We start from the raw sequence: 15,974 nt of genomic DNA, 5'->3' as shown, positions 1-15,974 counted from the left end.
GCAAGTAAGTATTGGGGTTTGGTGCCCCTTGCACAGCGGAAGTCATGCATTCACAAATAAATCATACATATGGATCTATTTGACAGATTATGGGATCAATTTATCACAAGTTAAAACAATCAATTACATGCTAGAAGGCACATAAATTCATGCTTAAGGAAATTAAACCCTAATTCATGAATTTCTACAGTTTAGAATTACCGCTCTGATTCTCCAAAGAATCGCCGATTGAATCATCGATTGCTTGCGCCTTCTCCACGTGATGTTCTTCGTACTCAACCACGAATCTTCTAATCTGTATCCCGAACTCAGAATCTAACCTTTGGGTGGGCAAAGCTTGTCATAATCTAAAAGGGCTTGATTAGAAAGAAGACAGAATTTCAGATCTAGAGAGAACTGAAAAAAAAACGTTCATTCTGGAGAGAGAGGAACGAAATTTTGGAATAAAATTAATTATTTTGTCTTCTCCCTAATCTCCTTTATATATAGAGTTATGATGGGCCAGATTAGGGATCAATGGAGGTCGGACTCGGGCCAAACCTGTTGGACTTTTACTAATTAAATTGAGCCCCAATTTAATACAAGTCCACCAGAATATTATTATCAGCCACTACAGTAAAATAATATTGACTGCCCGTCCAATCCCAAATTACGAGTAATCCGGGCTTTACCTCTTTAATTTATTATTTTCCGTGTTTAAGATATAAATATCCATTAATTAATTTTAGCCTGCTATTTGACTTTAATTAATTAATATCTTTTTCCAAGAGTTGTCTAGTTCAAAATCTTTATTTATTATTCTGGAATAAATTCCAACCGGCCGGGTTTCTGAATAATAAAACCTTTTTCGAACACCTCTTGAGGATATTATCAAACTGGACTCACCCAGCACATGATTCATTGCAATAACAATACTAGCACCTCTAGACATTAATCACCACTACCCAAGATATCAGGATTCTTGGATTGCGAAAAATCCGCACCATTTGATAAATCAAAGTAGTGCATAATCAATATCGTATGCTCAATGTTATATCAACAATGATTAAGAAATAACAATCACCGAGACCTCGTCTTTCAGTAAATAGCAAGAAAGACTTATCTCAACTGTTAGATCCTTCAGTGCTATACCACACCAGTGTCGTTTATTTCCTAAGGTAAGGAAACATGCGGACTGACACTTCAACCTTTCACGATATGTAGCCAAAGCCTATCTAGGTTGTGAAATTCTATTTCTCTTCTACGAAGGACCGACTGCGTCACCTTCTGTGAACGTCGTTCACGACCAGTCTACTATGCAGAAGAATTAGACTTATTTGTTTCTTATACATTTAAATGTTTGAGAAACATCTTATAAATGCATAAGCAAACACCAATGCGATAAAATTAATTCTTCTCACCTTGGGTTAAAAGTGAATTGTAGAGTTTATTGTATACAAGCAATTCTATCAGTGCAACATGCTCGAAATATGCTTTTCAGTATACCAATCCTAACAGTAAGTTCTAAAAAATAAAATTATTTTTACAATTCATAATTTCATAAGATTGAGTTTTTTAATTTTTTTTTGTATTCCTAATTAAAACTTCAACTTATATACTCCCTCCGTCCCGGACTACTCGCACATTTCCTTTTCGGCACGGAGATTAAGGAATGAGTGTATAGCAAAGTCAACAATTTGCTGCTGTAAGTGATAATTTTTACTAAAAATGGAAAGAGTGCAAATAACTTGGGACGCCCAGAAAGGAAATAAGTGTAAGTAGTCCGGGACGGAGGGAGTAATATTTATAGATAGAAGAAGATCATAGGACTGCCATGCTACTCGCTGAAATGCATCAAGGTGGGGGAGGGGCGGTGGTAGTTCCCAACAACAAGATGATGAGTACGACGTGTCTATATCGTCGGACTCAGACATCAATGATACTTGCAGTGTTAGCAGTTGCATTATCAAAACCAATAGAAAATATCTTATTGCATAATTGAAATTCATTCAAAACTTGAATAATTAAATAAGCAATTTCGGGTGCAGTGTGTGGTGTCTCAAATTCTCTAAAACCAATCAAACGCTTGTTAAAAGTCCAACTATTGTCCACAAAGTGAACCGTAATGCCCATGTATGAATGTCTATTAAAACAATCAGTCCATACATCTGAGCAAATGTTCACTTTGTGTCCCAAGTTGAGTAAATAACGTGATAATTCAACTTTTTTCTTCAAACATTGTCGAACGGTAGATCGTTGAACGGTCATTCGACCTACTCTTTTGTCAGCTACGTTCAAACGATTTTGCATAGTAACCTCAATTTTTTTGTCAACATAAACATTAAAAGGAAAATGCTTCATTGCTGCCCATCTAGTCATAACGTCAGTAAAATTTTTAGGATCATATTTAAAAAAGAGGCGTACCTGAGGAACCTGAGCCACCGGGTTGGAAGTTTAGTTGGGTTTGGGTAGAGGTAGTGCCACATTGTACCGGATGCTTTGTCACCAAATGACGACGGAGGGTGCCATATCCCCACCACTCGCAAATTTGTAGACTTTATCACAATAGTTACAATATGCATGAAACGCCGATGTCTCTTCTTGAGAGGGGGGGTCATTAGGACTAGGAATTACCACCGGGACCTTTTTGTAGTGTTTAACAAAAATATTAGATTTCAATGCTTTTTTAGTGGGTGGAGGGGGAGGAGGCATGTCCTCATTTCTGCCGGTGCTAGACGGAATACGAGAATGAGATCTATCATCATTGTTGTCCGAGTCCGACGATATAGACACGTAGTACTCATCATCTTGTTGTTGGGAACTACCACCGCCCCTCCCCCCACCTTGATGCATTTCAGCGAGTAGCATGGCAGTCCTATGATCTTCTTCTATCTATAAATATTATATAAGTTGAAATTTTAATTAGGAACACAAAAACAAAATTAAATAACTCAATCTTATGAAATTATGAATTGTAAAAATAATTTTATTTTTTAGAACTTACTTGCATGCGTTCAGCCGCCACTCGGGAAACCTCTTCCATAACTTCTCGACAACTAGGTCGCTTTGATCTTTGGGGACGATTACTTTGATCTTGGGCAATTCCTTTGCCCCGATCACCACGTCCAGGTCCACAACGAGAAGAAGACATAATTCAAAATGAAAGTAGAATGGAATATGGAGTATTGAATAAATGGTAAATTACGAACACAACAATAAATATAGTAGTAAACAACTTGAGCAATTAGAGAGAATGAGGATAGAGAATAGAGAAATAGAGAAATTGAGATTGAGAAGGAAATCCTTGTTAACACAAGAATGGGGTGAGTAAAAATGATGGGGAAGTGGGGGTATTTATAGGAGTAAAATTGGAAGAAATAAAAAAAAATCAAATTTCAAATTTCGGTCGGTTTACTGCCTGAACCGGCGGTTCAGTCCACGGTTTCTGACGGAAACCGCAAGTTTCTAGCCGAAAATCGGCGGTTTCTGACCAGTTTTCAGGCCTATACACTGCCACCTGAAAAAGGTGTTGAACCGTCAGAAACCGGCAGTTTCTGACGTAAACCGCCGGTTTTTCTGCACACCTAGCCTGAAAACCTACGCTCTAGCCGGAATCCTACCGTTGGAACCGCTGAACCGCCGGTTACGGTTCACACTTTTTTTGAACCTGAACCGGCCCGCTTGAACCGCCGAACCGCCGACGCCGGTTCCGAACCACCGGTTAACCGATGGTCCGGTTCGGTTTGTGCATGTCTAGTAATGTCTATCCAAAAACTAATTTAAACAATTTTCCAATCTAATTTATTTCTAAAAAAATTGCAAGCTAATTTTAGTCCAATGATTATTTAAATATAGAGTGGACACAAAAAGAATAAGTATTCGAATGTATCAAAAAGGATGAAGTTTTAAGAAAATGGGCAGGTGTTGTTTATTAATGACTGTTACATTATTATATTTGCATTAGGGCATCCGCAGTGGTGCGGATGTCCCAACGGACATCCCAAAAACACCTCCTGCCACGTCATACGGACTTCCCACTGCGGATGCCACATCATACAGACATCCCACTGCACAGTGGCGGACATCCCGACGAACTTCCCACATTAATAAAAATTCACAAATTAAACAATTTACGGAATTAAAAATTTGACGCAAATACGGAGATCTTACAACCACTTTATTAAAAAAGAAGATTCATAATTATAAAAAAATATACTTAGTAATTAAAAAAAATTACATAGATAAAAAAACCGCCGGCTCAATCCTCGGATTCCCCGTCGCTAGTACCCTCGTCGTCGCCGCCGCCGCCACCCCCCTCGTCGTCACTCCCCGACATCTCTCCGAACCCCAAATCGCGCCGCATACTGTTGATGAGGGGTTTAAGCGACCGCTTGTAATGGGGGTCGGTCGATTGGCGCCATTCAACCATCGCACGTAACAAGGTTTCATATGCTGCAATGCGGGCGAATGAGGGGTTCTCGGGATTGTTTTGGGTGCAATAATCGGGACGTCCGCGCTGACGTCCGTGAGAGTCAATGCAATGGCGGACGTCCGCACGGACGTCGCGACGGACGTCAGCGGAAGGCCGCGGAACTGCGGTGTCCGTAGCGAATGTCCGTATCCGCGTCACATGCATACAATGGCGGACGTCCCGCGCGGATGTCCGGTACGCTGGTCTGACGTCCGCCGGGACGTCCGCCACTGCGGATGTTGTTACTATTATGATATATGGAGTATATAATATTAATATTACTTTGAAAATAAAGTAACATTAATATTATATAGTTCATTAATATTACTTTGTAAATAAAGTAACATTAATATTATATAGTTCACCCTCTTCTCGTATGATAAATAATTACATAATACTAAAAAAATAGAAAATAGCGGTACAATAATATTTGAAATATTATTCAGTTTTGAACTTGTGTATTTTATAATAAAATAAACCAAAAACTAAACATAACTGAGTTTCATTTACTAAAATATTTCTTTCTCAATGAAAGTCACCAATTATATTTCCGAACTTATTATTCATAAACGTCATTCCAGAAAATAATCTCTACACTTGCAGTAGCAACCCGAAGAATTAAAATCAACTTGATAAGCAAAAAGACAAAGAGATAAGCCACATCCCTCTTTGTTTCAACAAGCTTCATTGAAAGAGAACTAAGATCTTGCAAATTCTGAAATTCATTATCATTTCTCATATCCTCCATGAATATATCAAGTTGACAATCAAATGGTATTTTGCTGCTTATAGATCACTCAAACTATATAAAACTCATGCTTTCACTTGCCCAACTACAAGTCTACTGCTACAACTACAACTAGAATGAGTACAATACAGTAAAGCTATTTAATACTCATAGAAATTGGATAAAGGTATTAAATATTTATATTATGAGGTGGAATTGGGAAAAAAATTATCCTTGCAAATCTCTAATTTAATAGTCTTTCATAAAATCAAGAAACAAACCTGGAGGCTCTGAGGCTGGATGGCTAGATTGAATGTTCTGTAGTTGACGGAGCGCCGAGCGCGACACTGCTCTTGCAACTGCTGATCACCGGATGGGAAGGTGGAGGATTGTTGGACTAGAGGCTTGGTCTGGCAATTGACGCAGGGACGGATCCAAGAATGTTAAATGGAAGGGGGCAAAATTATATGTATAGAAAATTTGAGGATTTAAGAAGGGGCAAATATAAAGAAATTTTAAAAAATTTGCAAAATTATTAAATAAAATAGTATATATCAATATATTTGAGGAGGGGAATTTGCCCCACCTAATAATACATTACATTCGTCCTTGAATTGACGTATGGAGGTTTCATATAGATTTTAACTAGGGTTTAATTTTTTAATTTAAATTTATCTCAAAGCTTATATTCTAATTTATTTCCTTAGATGAATCTTCCTTCAATATTATAGCTATCTTTTGGAAATTTTTATAAAATACATTACTAATAAAATTATATACTCCCTCCGTTTCTCTATAGTTGAGTCATTTTTCCATTTTGGTAAGTTTCCTTATAGTTGAGTCATTTCCCTATATAGTAACTTTTTTCTCTTTCTTACTTTACTCTTTCTTACTTTATTCTCTCTACTTTATTCACTTTCTACTTCATTCTCTCTACTTTTTTCCCTCTCTTACATTTTATCTATTTATTTAACACATTCAACCTCCCTTTCTTAAACTCTGTGCTGAAAAGTTTTGCTTCAACTATAAAGAAACGGAGGGAGTATATATATATAATAGAAAAAAAATAGGGATACCACCGTCCCCCTTTGCTTTTTGGGAGCAAAAAAAAGCAAATAAGATGCCACGAAGATTTAATTTAAGGCATTGGGCCATGAAGAAGTTTGGGTATAATATATAATTAATATAGTAAAATGTTTCGATCATTTTATATTGATATAAAAAATTTGAGATTTACATAAATTACAAAAATAATTATTTGCATATCCTTTTAATATATTTTGCCATACAAGTAAATAAGTATTCCCTCTGTTCCATAATAGGAATCACTTTTATTGTGGGTCGGGTTTCAAGAAATTTTAAAAATAGTGGGTTAAAAAAGTTTGGGGAATATGAGACTCATTTTTATATATTAGTTTTATAATAAAATGTTAGTGAAGTGAGTTAGTAGAATATGTGACCTACTTACCATTTATGGTAAAAGTGAAGTGTGACTCTTGTTGTGCGACGGACCAAAATGACAAAGTGTGATTCTTAATATGGGATGGATGAAGTATTAAATAGTAATGTCAACTCTTTGTATTAGCCGGGTGCAAACAGTTTCATCCTTGTTTAATGTTGATATAAAAAGTTTTAATATTGTTTTATGTTAGTACAAAAAATTTTATCATTATTTATATTAATATAAAATATTTTAACATTATTTCATGATTTATACACCATATAAATAAGTAATTAATAACGTTTACGCAACTATGAGAGAATGTATTAAAATAAAATATAAATGACACTTTTTATAGAGTATAATTTATGCAAACATTAAACTTTTTGTACTAATATGAAATAACGTTGAAACATTTTATATGCAACATGTAGTACATCATTGTATCATGTGTAAGAAATCGATCTATTTTGACCAAAAACTAACTATCCATCCACTTAATAATCAATAAAAGTGGAGAAAAAAATACATATATACTGGATTTATCATGTCGAAAAAATATGTATGTAGTACTAAATTTTGGGTAAAGTATGATACCTTATTAATATATTTCAGTACGGTAACATTATGAATTTTCATACACCGCGACATACCAAAATTTCAGCATTTACCGTAAATTATTGTATATGTTGTATTTAAGGTTTATCGTGCACATACCAACATCAATATATAAATTATAATGTAGAAAAGGTTTATCCCATGAATACCAAATATATTTATAATATAATGGTGTAATGGTAATTATGGTATTGTGATATACCATACCAAAATACGATATACCGTATTTTGATGTATTGAATTTTGGTAGGATACATTGAAAAAAGACGGGACGATATCGATATAGAAATTGGTAGTACCGAAAATTTAGTACAACAAATTTCGGTAGGGGTGTCAGTTCAATCCGAATCCGATGGGTTGGCCCGGTTAATTCGCTAATAATAGAGGTTGGGGATAAAAAATTACAACCCGATCAAAAATTGAGCTAGTCAGACCGACCCGGCTGTACAAATTTTTTTTTTACTGATTTAAAAATATGTCATGTGTTACACTTTTTCATATTCGAATCATTTCTTCACGTTTTCTTTTCCGTTTCTCTATGAAAAATACTTATGTAGAAGATGGACAAAAGTTTATAACTGTCCCAAACTAAAAAAGAAAATAATAAGTACAAACTTTTTATATAAATAAGAGTTCAAAAAACAATTATATTTTCATGTTTTCTTATAAATTTGAAATATTTTTATATCCACTTTATATTTTTAATTTCTATTGTTAATTTATATTTTATATATAAAGCTGATTTTGTTAATTCCTATAGTTAATTTATATTTTATATATAAAGCTGATTTTGTTAATGATGTAAATGTGTACTGTATATTATTTCTAAAAAATATAGAATCTTTATGATTAATAAATAAATAAGATAATTTTAATTAATCCGCTACCCAAGCATGGTTGGCCCAATTGACATCGCTATTAATTTCGGTATATCAAAATTTTAGAGAGATAAATGTATAATTTTCATTTAAATCGAGTTTTTGGTATAATATACGATACGATGATTTAAGTACAATATACTACTATATCCAAGCCAACCCAAATAAGGTTAGTCCAACCGTCACCCGCACATATCTGGTCCTCCCTCCATCCCCTAGCTTTCACTTTCTACTGTAAATGATAAGTATGCACTATATTCCATCCACTATCTCATATTTTATTAGGTCATCCGCAATGGCGCCTAGCGCACCGCCTAGCCGAGCGCAGGCGCTAGGCGGTCCATAGCAACCTCCCAGCCATTTTTGAAATTAAAAACCGCCTAGCGCTCGGCGATTTCGTGGCGCTAGGCGATGCGTTGGGTGATCCGCTCGGCGCTATTGCAGCGTCCGGATCGCCTAGCGCATCGCGTAGACGATTTTTTTTGAAACACTATATATATGTGCTTTGCACGTCATTTTCATTCGCACCACTTGTTTTAACGAGTACACGGAGACGATGAGTGAATTATTGTACTTTTTTTATAATTATTGTAATTTTTTTAAATTATTGTATTTTTTAAATAATTATATTTTTAAAATTATTGTACTCCCTCCGTCCCGGACTACTTGCACTTATTTCCTTTCTGGGCGTCCCAAGTTATTTGCACTATTTCCATTTTTAGTAAAAAAGTTTCACCTACAGCCGTAATATTTGACTTTGCTATACACTCATTCCTTAATCTCCGTGCCGAAAATGAAACGTGCGAGTAGTGCGGGACGGAGGGAGTACTTTTTAAAATTTTAATAGTATTATTAATGTTTCTCGTATATGTCTCGTAAATTAAATTCCGTATATTGTGGAGACAATTCTATTTTTGTTCTAGAGAATTAATGGAATTCCATTTTAATGAAGGAGATTAGATTTATTCCGAATGGGGGAGTGACGCACAAGGGTTATGCGTCGTTATTATTGAACGACGCACAACCCTTATGCGTCGTTGGTTAACGACGCACAAGGATTATGCGTCGTTTAAAGACGCATAAGCATTATGCGTCGTTTAAAGACGCATAAGCATTACCCTAATGACGCATAACCCTTATGCGTCACACTGGTAAGCATTCTCGCCTGTCACCCGGGTGACCCAGGTTCGATCCCCGGCAATGGCGCATTTTTACTATTATTATTACTATTATTTATTAGAGTATAGTCACCGCTATTATAATAAGCATTATTTTATTTTCTTATAATAGTGGGTAGAACATTCCTTAATCAATATTGCAGCAAGGACTTTTGGAAATTATTTTATTTTATTTTCTTATAACATAAAGACTTGGATTATTTAATTAATAGTATATAATATTATGCCATGTATTTTATATAAGCGTAATCTATAAGTGAATAAAGTTTTGATTTTTATGTTATTATACAATTAACGGCATAAACAATAGTAATTTTTCAGATATTCGAAAATAAACTTAATATATAAAATAAAATAAACAGTGGTCATAAATAATAGTAGTATAAATTAATTTGTCAATGTACATGTATTCGTTTTGGGGGACCAATTAGATTGGGCATTTATTCTTAACTTCTTTAATTAATTCTTTTATAAGAGTCTATTTGCCAAAAACAAATGTTTAGAATAACTCATTTTTATCAAATACTAATCACTTAAAAAAATACGCCGTTGCCGGGGATCGAACCCGGGTCACCCGGGTGACAGGCGAGAATGCTTACCAGTGTGACGCATAAGAGTTATGCGTCATTAGGGTAAGACGCATAATGCTTATGCGTCTTTGAACGACGCATAACCCTTGTACGTCGTTAACCAACGACGCATAAGCGTTTGCGTCGTTCAATAATAAAGACGCATAACCCTTGTGCGTCACTCCCCCATTCGGAATAAATCTAATCTCCTTCATTAAAATGGAATTCCATTAATTCTCTAGAACAAAAATAGAATTGTTCCGTATATTGTGTGATTGTTAATTATTTCATTTTTATATAATTGTTATTAGTGATGTGGCTAGGCTATGGCTGGGCTATTTGCTTGTTTTGATTATGTGGCAGGAGGATTTTTAGTGCTGATGATGTGGCAGAAGGAGTTTGTGGCTAGGCTATGGCTGAGCTATTGCTGGGCTATTCCTATTGTGGATGGCCTTACTCCCTTCGTTCCATAGTAATGGAGGCGTTTGTTTTCGGCACGGAGATTAAGAAAAATTGTGTTAAGTAAAGAGAGAATAAAGTGAAAAATGAAAAATGTAGAGAGATGAAGAGAAAAAAAGGTAAGAGAGAGTAAAGTAGTATGAAAAAATGTGTTGACTTTACTAAAAAATGAAAATGACTCTATTACTATGGAACGTACCAAAATGACAAAATGACTCTATTACTATTGAACGGAGGGAGTATAAAACTAATACTCCATAAAAAATGAGATTTATATTCCACTAACTTTTTCAACGCACTTTCTTTTATGCAGGAACCAAAGTGGACAATTATAAGAGGAAGGAGGGAGTAGAATTTTTCGTCTCTTTCGCGAAGGTGAAAACCACCATCTTGATATTTCCAAAGGGGCTGAGCCGCTGAGGACAAATAAGATATATAATAGATAGATAATGCATGAAAAAGCTGTTAAAATCCTCGACCACAAAAGCAAGAATTTCATTCATCCATACATATACTGTTACATGATTAGCCTATAGATAGTTTTATAAATTCACGCCATTGCTTATTCATCTCAACCTCGTCAACTATGGCAAAACAAGATCCCTAATCAAAACTATAAACTCCTCATTATTACTATCTACATGGTAAAGCCGCTGCTCCACTTTGGTTCAAGTGAGTGATCAGTTTCCTCAACGCAACGCCCAGAGACGAGACTCTATCCACCCTCAACCACGCCACATTTTACCCGTTTATGCTACAGCTTTCCAGCCTCACCGTCTTCACTGCTTCGCCTGCAGAGCAGATGCTGGTTAAATCTAGGTATCCACGAAACTTCTTCACTACTAGGCCACTTTCAGTTTCAGGGCGAAGATAAAGTTACAATCGTAGCTAACAATATTCAGAATCAAAATCATAGAAAACACATACACAGACCATACGGCATAATTGGAACTGCTTCGTGTCTAGATGACTTATTTCATTCATTGTATAGATCCTCGGAATGCGTGAACTCATACACGTTCAGATATTTGACCAATAGGTTTTTTCTGAAAAAAGAGGGATATTTGTGCAATGACCACTAAAGCACAGCAAAGGTGATTGCAGCTAACAAGTTGAGATTTAGGAGGATACCACTTTCAAGGGAGAACGGCCGAGATCCTCTATTTCTTATCAAGTTTCTACCCCAACACTAATGTCATCAGTGCACACACTACATAAACGATAAGACCTTTCTATTTTACACGTGGTGTATACTAGTAAAATGACGAACAAGATTGCATCACGGTATTAGATAAGACATAATCAGAACAATAAGGCAACAAAACTACTTATCCCTATAGTCACTGTCACTTGTGCAGGTCAAACTCTTATATTTAGTACACGCAAGCAGATATACGACACAGTTATCATACGACAAATACCGCAAAAGGTACTAACATACAAGAGAATTACCTGAGAATACAAGAAAGTGCCAAGAACTGCAATTGCAGCACCAAGAGCATTGATGGGTTGTACAGGTGTCTGGAAAATAATGATTGAGGAGACAATGACTGATATACGTTTCATCGTATTTCCGATGCTAAATGTCAAAGGTGAAATCTCATCCAGCGACATGTATGACACCTGGTTGTAGAGATGGTAAAATACACTTTGGGCTGCCATCCACCTATGTCAAAATATAATCAACATGAAACAATATAAAACAAAAATGGCTCAAGAAAATAACAAAGTACGTAGAAAGTAAGGTTACTTGCTCCCTGAAATCCAACACATGATCTGAGAAAACTATGTTTCTATAAACTTTAACACATATATTGCATAACTGAAATACATGTAATAACATATAAAATGGGAAGCACATTCCGTGCACATAACTCATGTAGTAATGATCAATAGCATTAGAATCATCAAATCATGAATCTTGGCATATTCTTGAAGACAAAGCACATTAGCTTCATAATCAAGCAGAAGAAAAAACATTTTATCATATCCAAGGAGAAAAATGGAACAAAACAAAACAAAACAAAACAAAACAAAACAAAACAAAACAAACAGAAACAGGAGTGGCAGCATCGTGATTACCAAACGATCTGGGGTCCAATATCAGACAAAGCTTGCTGAAATCCTGCAGCCCACATCTTTGGTCCCTCCACAGCAATTGCAAAGGGAGTGAGAATAACTAGAGAAAGCATTGACAGGCAAGCATAATAGTTCATTCCGCTGACTGATTTCCCCTTCATGCCCTTCTTCGAAAATATATTCCGGAAAACAAACGCCAAATTCGAGATCATGGCCCCCATGAAACCTGATTTCGACATAGACAGGAAAGTAGAAAACAAACAAGCTCATGAGCACAGCAAGGGCATCAACAACAATATCAGAAATCACATGATTCAGACAGTGTAACTAATTATATCAATTTCCTCACCCAATACAACATTCAAAAGGGGAAAAAATTGAGCCCTAATTTTCAGAATTAGGTTAGTGATAGTTACCAATCATGTTGAAGTTGAGCTCGGTCAGAGCGGAAAGACCGCAGCCGCCGATGATCGGAATAAGCGATAGGTAAACCGCTGGCGGGAAAGTCTCCCCCAAAATAAACCTCGAAACCAACACGCTGAAAGCAGGCTCGCCGCTCTTGATTATGTGAGTGAACGAAACCGCCACCTTCGACATGCTCACAGTCGCCGCAACATGCCCAATTGTGTGCGCCACAGCTACCTAAACATCGTTATCATCGAAAAGTTTTCAATCACTAACCACAAAACACCAAAATCCAGATCGCGGAAGCCTCAATCAAATTAATTAAACCAAAAATCAACTCACTGGAAAAAGCGATTTCCAAAATTCGAGATCGGTTTTGGGCGCCTCGGCGATCCGCAGTGCCCAGGAGACGAGCATGATGAGGGAGCCCGCCGCGAGCGAGAGCGTCGAGGTGAGCCATGGATAGGGATACGCATTCAGCACCTTCTTATTGTAGATGTTGAAGACCACATTCAAGCTCCACCAAGTGGCGAAGTAGATTCCGATCTTCACCTTCCTCGCCGACTCAGATCCGTCCACCACCGGCTCCAACCGGTCGGCCTCATATGCTCCGCAAGTGATCGATGACTCCTTCCTCCCAAGCGAGGCCCCAATGTGCAAGGGTTTAGAGATTGAAGACTTAGAGAGAGAAACAACGGAAAGCTCGGCAAACCCTGGCGATGGCGGCAATCGAGTTCTGATAGGGGCGATCCGTGGAGAGAGGGAAGGCTTGATGGATGAGGAGATCGGCGCAGGGCGGTTGAGGTTGAGATTGAGGGAGGAGATCATAGTAGCAAGGAATTCAAGGAAGGGCGGAAGAATTGATGGGATTCGACTAGGAAGATTGTTGGGAGTTTAAAAGAAGCAATTTTGGAGAGGTATTTATATTTGGAAAGATGGAAAGTTTTGCAGCTTTGGAAGTTCCAAAGGACATAATAGCAAAGAGATGGCTTTTGTATATGCTAAGCAACCAAAGCAGCAACTACTTTATATACAGTAGCTGCAAATAGAAGAGAAGAGATTACAAAAAGATACATTTCGGAATAAAGGTTTAAATTGACCGACCTTTCGTAATTAGGGATTCAATTCGCTCACCTTTCATAATTTGGGATCGAGGCATGTGTATTCTTCATAATAAGGGATTTATTATATTTTAGCTTATTTATGTGCTTTTTTAATATTATTTCCGTTTAACTATTTATCAATTGTCTAAATTATCTCCTTTAAATTTTTACATAAAAATGAAGATTTTGAATCAGATTTGGAGGATGCTCTCGAAGCTGATGATGAAATTAAAGATCTATGCAGTGCCAGGGATTATGTGATGGAGAAAAGGTCGTCTGATCCATTTTTCAACATGACTGACCAGAAATGGAACGAGATGATTAAGGAGGCTACTAAGCGTGGTCATCTTCAGGATACGAAGGAATGTGAAGACTTACTAGAGGATATGCTTAATCTCTTTCTCATTAGTATAAAAAAATTTCTGCCAAGTAAATTGCAGCATAGAGGTAGAGGAAAACATAAACCTAGAAGAAATACAGTAAAAATATGTGCGAAAATTTAAGAAGTTGACTCCAAGAAAGCCAATTTAGTGATAATAGTTCACGTAAATATATGGAAAAGAAGAAAAAAAAAGTTGGACAAATCCTATTTAGAAACGGTTGGATCTATATTTTTTATAGAATTTTGATAAAAAAATTTGAATGAGGTAATTTAAACAATTGATAAATGGTTAGAGAGAAATGATATTTAAAAAGCACATAAATAAGCTAAAATATCAGAAATCTCTTATTACGAAGAATACGCATGCCTCGATCCCAAATTACGAAAGGTCAGTGAATTGAATCCCTAATTACGAAAGGTCAGCGAATTTAAACCCTTATTCCGAAATTTCTCATTACAAAAACCCAAAGCCCTTCCCAATTTTATATTGTGGGTTTTTTTTTTATATTTTCTGTTATGTTTTAATCTGATAAAAATGAAATTTTGATTAAAAATTTATTTTCTATGTTTGAAAAATACTCTTAATTTCTTCAACATTTTTATGGAGTGGTAAATTTTATCATGAAGTTCTTGGATTGAACTTGTCCAGAAACATTATGGAAGAATAATTATCAAAATGATATTGTAAGATTTTGAACTAGTGGAAAAAGGGTATTCGTAATTTATTTTGTGTTAGTCGACAAGGAATGGTGTTACTAAGAGCATCTCTAATGGCGGACGTCCGGTCGGACGTGCGCGACAGGCGACCGGGACTTCCGCCATTGTGGCAGGGGAGGTCGGATACGGACGTCCCGTGAGGACGTCGGGTGTCCTCGGACGTCGGCGCGATGGGCGGGTCCAAGTCACGGCGTGACCACCGCGAATGTGAATATGGGGGTACCTCATGGAGAGGTCGAGCGGATGCGTGCATTTGCCGACATGCGGCAAACAGATGCCCATGTTCGACTTCAGAACGATATTATCGAAGAGGTTTGGATGCGGAAGGATTGACGTTGATGTTAGTACTTTTTTTTGTTTTATTACTATGTAATTTTTTTTTCAAATCATGTATGTTTTTTTTAAATGAAGTTATTAATTTTTCCCGTTCGTATTCGTGTTGAAATTTTATTTCCGTAAACGTAAATTGTTTTATTTGTGAATTTGTGATTTTTTTTTATTGCGGGAAGTCCTAGTGGGAAGGGCGATGGGAAGGGCGGATTGTGAAGGGGATGTCCTAGTGACGTGGCAGTGGGATGGGAAGTCCTAGTGACGTGGCGGGAGGTGTTTTCGGGATGTCCTAGTGGATGTGCGAGTGGGACATCCGCCCACTGGAGATGCTCTAATAGTAGAATGATGACGCCATCGCAACGTTCCCTATATTGGCGGCTCTTTTGACTCCGACATTGTTATTATTGTCACGCTATAGCAGCTTCCGACGAAATCGATTGATGCGAATCAAAGATTCGAGTTCTATTTTCCTACCTTTGCTTTAGGGTATCCATTATAGGCGGACAGTCCCAATAGCCCCACCCCTTTTTCTGTCCACAATTCCAGTTTATTTGTCCGCGCCACTTCCAATAGCCCAAAATTTTTTCGTTTATTTTAATTCAATTATAATCAAAATTATCCGACTATACGTAATTAAA

The 15,974-nt window shown here is 36.6% G+C and overlaps 1 protein-coding gene across 1 annotated transcript; it reads right to left on the bottom strand.

Moving 5' to 3' along the window:
• Positions 1-10,796: 10,796 nt before the first annotated feature.
• On the bottom strand, positions 10,797-13,808 carry LOC121785969 (glucose-6-phosphate/phosphate translocator 1, chloroplastic-like). The gene is made up of 5 exons (XM_042184464.1): positions 13,147-13,808; positions 12,816-13,041; positions 12,403-12,625; positions 11,773-11,986; positions 10,797-11,111 (listed from the first exon to the last, which is right to left on the bottom strand). Exons 1-5 carry the CDS (start codon positions 13,630-13,632, stop codon positions 11,100-11,102), a joined length of 1,161 nt encoding a protein of 386 aa, XP_042040398.1. The 5' UTR covers positions 13,633-13,808; the 3' UTR covers positions 10,797-11,099.
• Positions 13,809-15,974: the final 2,166 nt, after the last annotated feature.

Source organism: Salvia splendens, chromosome 22 (genome assembly GCF_004379255.2).
Source record: "Salvia splendens isolate huo1 chromosome 22, SspV2, whole genome shotgun sequence".
Taxonomy (NCBI): domain Eukaryota; kingdom Viridiplantae; phylum Streptophyta; class Magnoliopsida; order Lamiales; family Lamiaceae; genus Salvia; species Salvia splendens.
The sequence above is the reverse complement of the archived record's forward strand: the minus strand, read 5'-3'. Positions and strand labels throughout refer to the sequence as shown.

Coding starts and splice junctions, on each gene's coding strand:
- LOC121785969 (XM_042184464.1), bottom strand. CDS start 13,632: ATGATCTCCTCCCTCAATCTCAACCTCAACCGCCCTGCGCCGATCTCC. Junction 12,626..12,815: donor GCTCAACTTCAACATGATTG/GTAACTATCACT, acceptor TGTCGAAATCAG/GTTTCATGGGGGCCATGATC. Junction 11,987..12,402: donor ATTGGACCCCAGATCGTTTG/GTAATCACGATG, acceptor ATTTTGACATAG/GTGGATGGCAGCCCAAAGTG.